The sequence below is a fragment of the Pleurodeles waltl genome, chromosome 10 (genome assembly GCF_031143425.1).
Source record: "Pleurodeles waltl isolate 20211129_DDA chromosome 10, aPleWal1.hap1.20221129, whole genome shotgun sequence".
NCBI lineage: Eukaryota > Metazoa > Chordata > Amphibia > Caudata > Salamandridae > Pleurodeles > Pleurodeles waltl.
This window is the reverse complement of record NC_090449.1, coordinates 892547959-892560063: the sequence shown is the minus strand read 5'-3', so window position 1 is coordinate 892560063 and position 12105 is coordinate 892547959. Positions and strand designations below refer to the sequence as shown.

At 42.6% G+C, this 12105-nt stretch overlaps 1 protein-coding gene across 2 annotated transcripts in view; it reads left to right on the top strand.

Annotated features, from left to right (window-relative positions):
- The window catches only part of KRIT1 (KRIT1 ankyrin repeat containing), a 449032-nt gene that overhangs the window by 419938 nt on the left and 16989 nt on the right, over positions 1-12105 (top strand). For both annotated transcript variants that reach the window (XM_069211631.1, XM_069211630.1), the window contains one exon: positions 8366-8482. In XM_069211631.1, coding sequence (XP_069067732.1) covers positions 8366-8482 — 117 coding nt within the window. The remainder of the gene's footprint in view (positions 1-8365; positions 8483-12105) is intronic.

Genomic DNA, 12105 nt, shown 5'->3' with positions numbered 1-12105 from the left:
TCCCCTCAAGGTTCAATTTGTCTTGATGAAGACCCGCCTGTAAGGATTTTAATAGGCCTCCACTTGTCAAGGGTTGAATCGTCGACACCCCCCATTTCTACAGCCTGGACTGATTACATGGTTCATGAAGGGACTATATTGATTTATGTACTGTACCTATGTACTGTGGATTGCAGTTGATTGATTCTAGAGAAAGACTGTGAGACAGGCCCTATATTACACTGTTATTGTAATTTGTGGAGATTATATTGTACTCTTTCCTTTTACTTTTTCCTCTCACATATGCACAAGCACTTTTTTCCAAGCACTTGTATGTCACAAACTTTAGGAACCGTAATATGTAAAGTTTGTGTGTGTGTGTATATGATCTACTTTCAATCTAATTTTGAATTCAGTTCAGTTGATCATTTTATTTTAGGATTGGTACACTCCACCTTGTTGGGGTTGAGGGCATGTGACTATGGTTATAGAACCAGGATTGACCAATTGCAGTTGGTAAAGAAGCAGGTCAGGCGGTAAAGCTCAGCTCATCCTTATAGTTCCTGTCTGGTCCCGAAGGGTATGCCGGTGCTCTGACCTGCTGAGTCTAAGCATCTGCAACTCATTCTGTGTATCTCTCCTCGAAGGCGTGCTCTCCCAACAAGTTATGGTTCTGCACCCATACCTCCACAACCTACACTTCCATTCGTGGAAATTGAGTGGGAGCATCTTAGTGAATTCAGTGTGGGTGAGGAAGTGCTGAATGTTATCTTGCTAGCTGGCCACAAAGTCAATCTATTTTGTCCATTGGGCAAAGTTTGTGGTCTGGTACAAAGACAGTCGGGTTGATCCGCTGCAGGCTAAACGTTAGGATGAGCTTCTATTTGTCCTGCCTTTTGCCTGGCAAAACCCTTCTGTGGGCCCCGTTAGAGGTTATTCGTCAGCACTTTTGGCTCTTCTACATTTGCTTGATCAGACCTCCCTGTTTTAATCTACAGTTGTGATGAGCTTTTTGAAAGGGCTTACATATATATTGCCTTTTGTGCCTATTTTGCAGCAGTGGGAGCTTAATTTGGTTCTTACCTTTTTACTTTGGACACCTTTCATTTCTATGCACAGCCATTCTTTGAGGCTGCTGACCCTTAAAACTGTTTCCCTAGTTCTATTACTTCATTGTGGTTGCGTCAGTGAACTGCAGGCACTGTCAGTGCAACCACCATATATTGGTTTCTTTCTAGCAGCCTGGTGTTTCTGAATCGCTTATTATTTCGGCCAAAAGCTGTGTTGTCTTTCTGCGTGGGGCAACCTGTCATGCTCCCCACCTCTCTACCACATCCCTCTAAGGAGGAGAAGGGGCAAAACTGGTTGGACTCCAAGACAGCTCTTAGCTTTTATTTCCATCAGAGAAAGGAACACCGAATGGATGACTAACTTTTTGTGGGTTTCTCTGATCTTAAAATAGAAAGAGCAGTCCAGAAATGGACCTCATTCAGATGGATTCTTCTTTGCATAAAAACGATCTATGCATTGGCCATAGAAGAGCCAAGGTGCCCACGTTAGCCTTGGCCGAGGTTGTTCTGGTTCTGGATGTCCTACCAGGTAGCTCCATAATGTTCTTTCATACCTTCATGAGCAATTACTGCCAAGACACTCAAACCCTTAGGGGAGGGTCTTTTTGCACACTCAGTCCTGCAGAATTTCCTAGTGTGAAGTGCATTTCTCTGAATCTCTGCCTTTTAGGAGATACTACTTCAGTAACTATTTAAAGGTGAGGAATCTGTGGTTAAAAGTATCCATCAGAAGAACAACTTGCCTACCTTCGCTAACACTTTTTCTGGTGGATTCTCTATCTAACTGCAGAGTCCTCTCTAACCACCCTCCCCACTGTTCTTGGGAGTGGACTTTTAGATGGTAATAGAGTTCCATGTTAGATTATTCACACTTGTGATGCTACATATTCAAAGGTGCGGAACTATATGTTGGAAACTGATGTCAGTATGCAGGTGAGGGCGCTTTTATATTGCTCCACGGCTTCACTTCCAGAGGCAGGATGAGGCTGCCACATGTTCTAGTGGCACCAATGAGCAGCACCTTGAACCAATTGTGAATTTTCCACATCCAGTATAGTGCCAGGTGGACTTAAAAGGTGAGGAATCTGCAGTTAGATAGGATACACACTAGAAAGAGTTTACTGAAGGTAAGTAATTGTTCTACTGAGCTGTATCAAAACGGAGACTGAAGATAATTGTGAAGTTTTCCCACTAGGTGGGAATTTCTTCTTATTGTGTCCAGAAAGATACCTCTCCCACATCCAAAGAGGATGCAGTCACTCCTAGTGACAAACTCCTTTCTCTTTTCACCAATTACAAGTCACCACGGCTAACCAATATAGGTGCATTTCCTCCTGTAATCAAATCAAGGACTCCCTTCTTATGCCTCCGAGTGTTAACATGCTAATTTAGATATCTTTGTATGGATGAAATAACTTGGATCAGTTAATTGAGTTTTGAGCTGAATTGTACTAGAGGACAGTCAGAACGTAGGGACCTGTGTATTTAGTTGTTTACTTTTTAGAACAGCTTTTTCTTTGCCGAGAATGGATAGACTGCTGTTTTTATTTGAAGCAGGAGGGCAGATTGGTGCTCGCACTTAATGCTGCTAGGTGAGTAGTAACTTTAAGGAAGTGGAATATCTACGTGTGGCAGTGGTTACCTCCTCCGAAAATATGATTTTCTTCTTCTTTGAATGACCTATGCAACTTTCAAAGCTATTTTCTAATGCTTCTCTATTGACATTTGATGCAGAGGTAATTTTGTTGGAAAGAGAATGAGGGAAAACTGATATGCAAAAGTGAAAACATGACTGGACAGAGATAATCAGAGGAGCTTCTGATCACCCTTGACTTCCGGAAAAGCGTCTTTGTTAGATGTAATAAGACAATGGTGCCGTAAGAATTTAGACTTTTAAACCAGTCAGTCAGCAAAAAAAAAAGTATTCCCATTTACTTTTTATGCACAGAGTTGATATATCTGTGAAATGAATACAAAGCATAGACCATTGAGACTTCACCTTCATAAGAACTGATCATATATTCTGATCCCCTGAGATCCCCGAGAGGTTCTCATTGCCTCACAAGGCTGACAGAGGTCCCATAGCTAGGTCAAAAAGAAGAGTAGAGGGGGTGCAATCCAGGTGAGAACCCTCTGCAGATAAAACCTTTTCTGACAAGTCAAGTTTTATTAATGTCCATGCACAGTCAGTAGAGACAGCTTCGTGCATTAAAAGGGCAAAAACTGAAAAATATACCAAACAGTCCAATGCTACTGATCAGTTAAAACAACAATTAGCTCATGGTTAAAAAACAATGACTAGGTAATATTTAATAGAGAACCTCCAGTGTTCAAAGTGTTTATGTGCAGAAGCTGGTGGTTAAAAAGTGTCTCTGCACTGTTGAGACCTTTGTCCTTGCGCCCTTGGATTCTCAAAGTACTTAGTGTTAGTATTAGAAGTATGCAAGCTCTACAGTTCTGATCATTTCCTTTTGAATTCTTTCTGCTTTCTTGGAAGGAGTGTGACCGAGCAGAGAGTTCATCTGTCTCAACAAGTCTGGAATGTTGGAGTGTCTCTTAGGTCGATTATAAAGTGCTAAGATATTTTTCCTCAGAGGGGCTATCAATACCAGAGGCTTTGAGTGTTTAAAGTGCGAAGATGTGTATTTGCTCTTTTGTCATTCTGGAGTGTAGGAAGCTGCAACAAGGTTAACATGAACTCTGGTGGTGTTATGTGTTAACGTCATTACGTGGAAACAGTCATGCCCCAAAGTGCATCTAATTATTTTTGGATAAGCTGTACTTGACCAACCCTTTTGTTGAATATGAGCATGAATTTTGTAAAATTGGCATTCAGTCTTATGCGCATTGGTTTCAGCGCCTCAGTAGTGGCTGTAAATACAGGGCTACAAGTGAAGGGTAAAGCTCGAGGTATTTATGTAGAATAAGGGAATTTTGTTTGATATCTTTTGAGACTATAAGAAATCTGCCTGTAAAGTGCTTGAAGTTATTAAGTTAAGTAGTCCGAAGTCTGTAGCATATTTTTTTAAAACAGATTCTACTCTGCAGATCTTGTTTGAATAGGCCAAACTCAAAACGTACTTGTGCCTGAGATGTGTACTTCTGAAGTCTAAAGGTACACCTGTATGTCTTGGCAATTTGAAATTCTAGTAATGCTGCATGTTTGCCCCTCATGTTGTCGCTACCATCTGCGATGGATGGTATCAGTTTGGCGCTCATAACATTTAGGAGCAGGCTAAATATGGGGCCCCACAGTGTTTTAATAGTGTTTTGAATGCCAATCTCCCTGTCAATGCTTTGGATTTCATTAGTTGGTTGTGTGGTATATAAGAACCCCTGTGGTTGATCACAACTCCTAAATACTTGTACTTATTTACATTTTTTGCTGTTAATGTGCCACGAGCCAGAAATGTTGGTTTTCCTTCCTATTTTAACAGTTTTGGTTTTGGCAAGGTTAACTACCAATTTGGAATTGATATTAAAAGCATGCAGTGTTGAGTAATATCTGAAGACCTACCTACATCTTGTTGAGTAGTAAGAGATTGTCCGCATAAAGTAGATTTCAGGGCGTGTGCATTTACCATGCCGAGTACGCTTGACTGGTCTGAGATGAGCAAATAAAATAGGAGGGGGTGAGCATGCACCCCTGCTTGAGAATGGAGTCAGTGTAAACGTTTCGGGACAGTGTTGTACCGTCGCTTAATTTGACTCAGTATGTACAAAGTCTAGAAGGGCCTGAGTAATGTGGGAGGAATACCAGACCACATTACCAGTGACAGTAATGTATTTCCATAATAATTGCGAGGGTTAGGAGATTTAGAAAAGTGCTTCACCACGGTCAAAACTCTGTCTGGTACAGAGGAACGATTTTCAAGTTGGTAGCCCAGTTGGCCAGGTCATGAAGGAGCAGGCAGGCAGTGTGTTTAATATCAGTATCTAGGAGGGCTATGAGTCTGTAATTAGCTGGGTTGTTGTTTGCCCCTTCTTTGAATATCGGATGTATGATAGAGCCTCTCTATGATTCCCGAACCCCTCCTGTGAGCAAGGTTTTGTGATATAAACTGATCAGTTCTTTGAGCCAGAATTGAAGGTTGGCTTTGAAGAGGGCATGTGGCAGGCCATTTTGGTCAGGAGTGTCACAAGGTTTCTTGATCACTTTCAGTACTAGAAGTCTTTTGGATTCTTCTTTTTTTCATGGCATACCATGTTTTACACCAGAACTGGTCTTCCTTTTAGTATGCTTTCCTCATGAGACGTACTTTGGACTGCTGTGCCAAGGGATTTTTCTTCAGTATGCACAATTCCCTATTTATTTCCTTTCTTCATTTCCTTGAGGTGTTTGTTCATCCAGATGGATTTGTAACCCACTACCCTAGACGTCTTGTCTGTGTTTGGGTGTGTTTCCAGTTGGGTGGTAACAGAGTTTGCCAGGCTGAAACCCCGTTGCTCTCTAGGCTTTTGCTTTCCTTCAGTAATTTGCCTCATTTTTCCATTACTTTTAGTGAGATGTAAGCGTTCCAGATTAACGTCTTTAGATCCTCTTTGTGTGCATCTTCCTTCATGAGGGTGGTCGCTTCAAAAGTCTGTACGTCCGGACTATAATTTGTTGTGGCAAGTGGTCAATCTCCGTTCACTGTTCAATTCTGTAGCCGGCAATGTATTTAAAGAAGGATAGACTTAACATTGTGTAGTTGATGATTGAGTCCGTCTTTGCGCTCAGGTGCGTCCAGACTGTTGGCTGGTTGTCCTCGAATTGTCTGTTTAATACTCTTAGTCCTAGTGCCATACATGTTTGCCACCCATGATGTCCCTCTGCTTTCTTCTCTGAGTTACCTGTTGAAGTATGTTGCACACTTCTTGCAATATAGTGTCCCATGTAGAGGCCATTTAGATTAAATTCTCCTAAAAAGAACAAATAAGCGGCATGATAACCAACCAGTAGTTTGGTTATTATGGCCTCCTGTGTGATACTATGTGATATCTTTTCACCGTTACTTGGATGAATGTAGATATTCAGAAATATAAATTATTAGAGAATTTTTTGTGTACAACCAACCTTCTACTTTCACTCACTGTATCCATTTTTCAGTGATACCCATTGTTTCGACTTTTATGTTGAATTAATATAAATTGCTATGCCTTCTCTTGGCTGATTCTTAGGATTGACTTTGCCCACAAGAGTGTGGTACTCCAGAAAGCCTAAAGGGACATTGATGACACTGCCCACGTTTCCCAAAGTAACCTCATTTTTGTAAAAAGTTCAGGATATCGCTGTCTTGTATTTTGAACCTTAGTCCTCCCACGTTCCTTGGACAGATGTCAAGATGGTGAAAATGTCAGATGAAGCATTACGTGCAGGGAGTGGATCCATTTCTGTGCCTTGGACAGTTCATGCTTTTGATTCCATATGCAAGGCTGCTGGGACCCACACCCAGCCTGTGTCACTAAATGTGTGTTTTCCATTTGAACGTCTTGAAAAGATCAGCGACCGATGGTTTTCATTTGCGGCTTGCTGTTTGCAGATGCTTATACTGATTGATTCCTTCCCTGAAGGGTTGTTTAGAATTGAGTGTGAAGCCTCATGATTTTTTTTCCCTTAACGAGCTTGTGTGACTTCCAGGGTTAGATGACTCTTCATTGCTTAGCTTAGCTTTCTCTTGGCCTCATGCTGCGATTTACCCTTTGATGGCAAGAGCTTTCTTTCTCTGTGACACTGGCTCACTCATTGGTGTCTGGTGTTGGGCTGTTGTTCTGGTTTAGAAGCAAGCTTTGTGTACTTATTGGCCTTGAGCCGCGGTGACAACATTATTAAGCTTGAAGGATAAGCATTTTTGTGGTAGCTGGTGATCTTTAAGCCATTTTGCCTTAATGTAGCCCTTAAATCCAGGAGGGACCTAGCCGATTCATGAGAGTAAAATGTGGCTAAAGTTGGTTCTGCATGTTTGGTTACTTCTTTTGTTTTTTTTAAAATTCTGTTGAGGTAAGGTCTTCTGACTTCAGGGTGTGTAGATTTTGGAAGAATTCTAAAAGCTTTACTAGATAGCCTCAGTTCAAGATGTTATGTCTCACGCTTGATATTCAAGAGCGAATAGAACGTTTTGGGAGATAAACTTAGAGGGGATCCTTTTGTGTACGCGTCTTCCAAGGTGTTGGATTTGGTCAAGAAATTTACCACATCCAACCACCTGAGCAGCCATTTGTGCTGTGAGGTTTTGTGAGTTTTTTTTGTATGTTTTTTTGAATGCCCATTGCTTGCATTGTTTTCTCCTGATTTTCCATGCTTTCCAAGGTGTTATTACTTTGTGAGTTGACTGAATATATGCAGAAGAACTATATTAGGTTTTTTCCTACGATGTCTCTGCCATTTGGACTACTACTACTTCTCTCTGAGCCTCTTCTAAGATATTACAATTGGAGATGGTACTGTTACCTACTAGTGCCCTTTTGTCCATTGGTTGCGACTCAAACACTCTTGCATCTGATTTCTTTGCATTGTGGTCCTTCATTTGTGCTGGTTTATATATTTCCTATTTTAAGAAAGAGTCCGACTGGCAGAATTCCATTACTTGAAATACATGGTATATTGTAGTAATCAAATCAGTATGGGGTTTTGGGAAGGCAGATTTCTCCCGGATTCTGAGTAAGAAATGCCCAACTCACAAAGGGTATATTATTTAATGCTTTAAGATGTAGGAGAGGGCTTCTGTTTGTTTTAAAGTTTTTATGTCTATAATGTAAGAATGTGAAACACCAAAAAATGCCTTATATGTCTTGGCAAGTATGACCTTTAAGTTGAAGTGAGGACTTCAAACATGTTTGGGATTAGCAAAAGACTAGTTGACTACTTTTCGTGTAGCATGAAAAGGTGCAACTATTATAAGCCTTCTCATGCTCAAATGAAAAGGAAAGCTATCAAGTACCAGTGGTATTATCTGTTACAAGGTACACAAGCTGAAACGGTTAGACATTGTTGCCACAGCAGCTCACTTGCTGCTCAGTATCATTACTGGAGACAACCGCAGTCTCAGATAGACACACAGCATTTAGCCCAGCATCCTGTTAAATAATTTGCTTAGTAAAATGTTCATAACCGACATTACATCAGACAGGTAGTTGGAATGTATGATAACGACTGGGGGGGTTTCAGTCACAGTTTTCTGTGCCTGACGTTTGCAGCTTGGTACCAAAGATGAGCTTAAAAGAAAATGGCAGATACCTTGTCCCTTCAGTATGTAATTCTGTTAAAAATACTGTTAAATAACATTTCAAGCATTCCAGTTATGGCTGTAACATTACCATTTTCTCTTTCACTGCAGGCTCTACTGATTAGTCTGAAATTTGGTTGCTTTATGTGGCAGTTAGGAGATGCAGACACGTGTTTCCAAATCCACAGTCTGGAAAACAAAATGAGTTTCATAGTACATACCAAACAAGTAAGTACTGCTTAAATAGTAACAATGTTGTCAAGCAAATTACTTTTGCCGGATATTGATTTCTTTGGCAGTCTGGTTGTAGAAATGCTGCCTTTCAGCTTGTACAGTAGTTCCCACCCTTCCATTTCATAAAAAAAACTTCAAATTACCAATGAAATCCCGGATGCTAATGGCGTCACTACAGCATCCCTCCAATCTGCTGCATGCCGTTTTACTGCAGCAAAGCCAAGTAAAACAGTTTGGAAACAGCGGTGAGCAGAGGTAACCTGTAAGAAGCTCTGGCATCTATGGGCATTTCTTGATTTTGAGCAAGTTCCATGCTAGAGAGGGATGATTGCACTGACTGATGGAGGATTTGCTGATTTTGGGATTACTACACAAAGGGAGGGCAGCTGATTAATTTGCCACCTTCCAGAGTTTTGAGAAGTGGGAGTTTGCTAATCCTCTATACAGGTGGTCTGCAAGATAAACTGCAGGTGGGAGTAAGGAGTGAGAGAGCCCAGCTAGGGAGGTCATTGCCTTGGCATAGCATTAGTAGACTTGCCCTGTTTCCTAGTTAGGCTTAGGCTTAAGGAAGGAGGGTGTCTCAGGTTACACCATCATTAAAGGAGTGCCACTGTTTGAGGAGTAGCTCTGCTGTAATTTCACTTCAATCACTCTAACAAGATGCAGAAGCATCCATGCATGTGAAAGATAAACTGGTGCAATGTGTCAGGTAGCTTTGGGGGGACTGGCCTGAGTACATGCCGTATGGAGGCTGAGCACTAGTGACTGACGCTCAATGGTTCTGACTTAAATCAAGCACTGCCAGTGCCAACAGGTCTGGCTTGCATTGTTATCTACAGGCAATACCCATTGGCTTTTCCACTGTCTGCAGCTTGAGAAAGCTGTGGGCCAGCTTAACAGCAGCAGTGAACCGGCAAAAGAGAAGAGGAGTCATCAAGCGGGTATTAAAGCAATGTTTCCAGGTATGCAAAAAGGGAGCAGGGGCTTATGCGCATCCTGTAGGCAGGGGAGAACAGCCGATTGGTTCACTCACTATGTGAGTAGCACCTGAGAGGCAGAGTAGAAGAACAATCATGTATCCTTACTGGGGAGAGGAGACCACCAGACGGGGCTTAAATCACAGTTTCTGAGCACACACAACGGAAGCAGTGCCCCAGTAATACTGAAGAGGATCATTAAACTATTGAGTGTGGAATTGGTGACTGTACCTTTCAGAAAAATGAATGAATGTGTGATGATTGTTGAATAATTTCAGATGGAAAATAGTCCATCATGCATCCTAGTGGAAGAATGCACTCAAAAAAGCCTGTAGAAAGATAGTGAGATTAAGATACTTCTGTAGGCTAGTCCAAGACTTGATTGACAATGTCCCATGGCAGTGCCTGAGGATCCACTGGCAAAAAAACAATGAAAAACAAAAGGTTTTGGCGTATGCAATATCTAAAAAGTAATTTAATTCATACACAACTAAATACTAAATTACATATGTGCACAATGAAGAGCAGAGCCCTTTCGTCTCTCGTGCATTAGAGATCTGTCTAAGGTCTCAGTATTAAACAATGTAAAGTCCTTTCCGGTAGTGTTTGTCACAGAGTTCATAATACATTTTGTCCTCCTGCTTGTATTTGTCACAGAGTTGAAAATGTAATACCCCTTCCTGTAAGAAAATGGAATGTTGGTTGCCTAAGGTGTAAGCGCTGGTCAAGCAGCAACCACAGTCCTTGTAAGGGTGAGGCACAAGCCAATCCTAAATTACACTATGAGTCAAGCGAAGAAGGTGGAGAATGCCAACAGGTGCTCGCACAGCCGCAAAAGATATATCAGCTGTAGGATCAGAGAGTAGTCATTTAGGCGAACAATGTAGTATTGGGTGCCAGGCTAGCCAAAACATCTGTCACCACAGGTGTTGGAGGGCAACCCACTAAGGAGTGGGAGGTTGCCTATACAATACAAGAAGAGTGGCCAGGGCACACCAGTGTAGTAGATCCAGAAAATGTTCAAGAATTGATTAGATGTCCGGTCTGGGAAGATGATGTATAGAAATTTATTATAGATGCAAGTAGGTAGTTGAAGTTCCAATCACAAAGATTGCGCTGTACAAAATGTCCATGTATTCAGAACAGCCCGATGGTGATAAATGGTCAGAGTTACAATAGGGTAATCAAATGTAACAATAAGTCCATACAGCAAAAACAGCCAACACGTGTTTCGTGTTCAAGACATTGTCAAGGCTTAAGATGTATAAGGCGTATATGTAAATACGGTTGGAGCATAAACGAGCTGCTGTTTGTCATGAATCTCTAGGAGAAGTCAAATAGTACTGGAGAGATGAGTAGTGGCACACTGCCGATTCCCGACGCGACCGGCACGGTTGATTTATTCAAGAACCTCGAGACTTATCATGGCCACTCCTCCTGTCACCGTTTTCTGTGGCTCGGGCATGTGATATAGTGCCTTCCTTCCTGGTGACCCTGAGGGCTGTACAGTAGATCCAGCAAAGCCTTAGAGCACGCTGTCACCTACCTTCACTATTACGCTGCACCTACTCGCGCTCAGAGCAGCCTGCTGCCTCCATCATCCTTCGTGTGCATTCCACCGGGTTCTGTAGAGTAAGGCCTTCAATACTGTTGTCTCTCCCAATGCCTGCCCCGCCACTAACACTGCCACGCTTATCTGTGACTCCCGAGGACAGTTGCCAACACCCTCCTGGACTTAGACTGGGGTCCCTGCACCTCACTTGCCCCCTGATTATTTTCCAGTCCCCTGCATGTCAAGCACAATGTCTCGCACTAACCAGTGTTGCTGTACTTACAATGTAGTGTGCATCTGAGGGTCGACTCCTCTGGGCATCTGTAGATCTTGTGAGGCTGCCCTCGGCGAGTGGCCTCCTGTGCACTTTCTGGCCCCCCCAAGGGGCCGAGCTCATCATTCCAGTTGCTTGACTCCGTTTGGGCACCCAAGGGTTCTGGAATTCTGCCATCCTGTACAGCCTGAACCATTGAAATAACCCCTTCATGCTTTTCTACCAGTGGGCGGCTCCAACTGTCACCCTCATTTTGTTTTCACAATTGAGACACTCGCGTCATAGCTGTATGCCATCTTTGACTATTGCAATTACCATCTGCTGCCCAACACTGTTGCCGCAGAACTGCTTGTGGCTCAGTCATGGTGCTGCAACGCAAGTTACCTTTTGAGAAAACAAAGCCCATTGACACACCTGGTCCTGTGCCCATTGTGGAGCTGGGGGGCTGCTGTGAATTCTGACGGTACCCAGCTGTCTGGTACTGATGCCTTCATGGCGGAGCTCAGCGCAGGCTTTCGTGTAATTGACAGCAGCTTTGGCACCTAAGCTGGACACCTTGATCGAATGGGACAGCAGTTGAATCACCAACACACAAGACTTGAAAGGGCAGAGAAGCACATATCTAGCCTGGGTGACGGTGCTTTATAAACAACCAAGTGATTAGACAAACTGGAATGTCTGCTGAAGACAGTGGTTATTAAACATGAGGATTTGGAGGTCCGAGGTCGCTGCAACAATCTTTGCATACTCTGAGTCCGCTGATACTGGCCGCCTTGATCTCTTTGTGGAATGCTTGTTGTCTAACCTGCTTGAC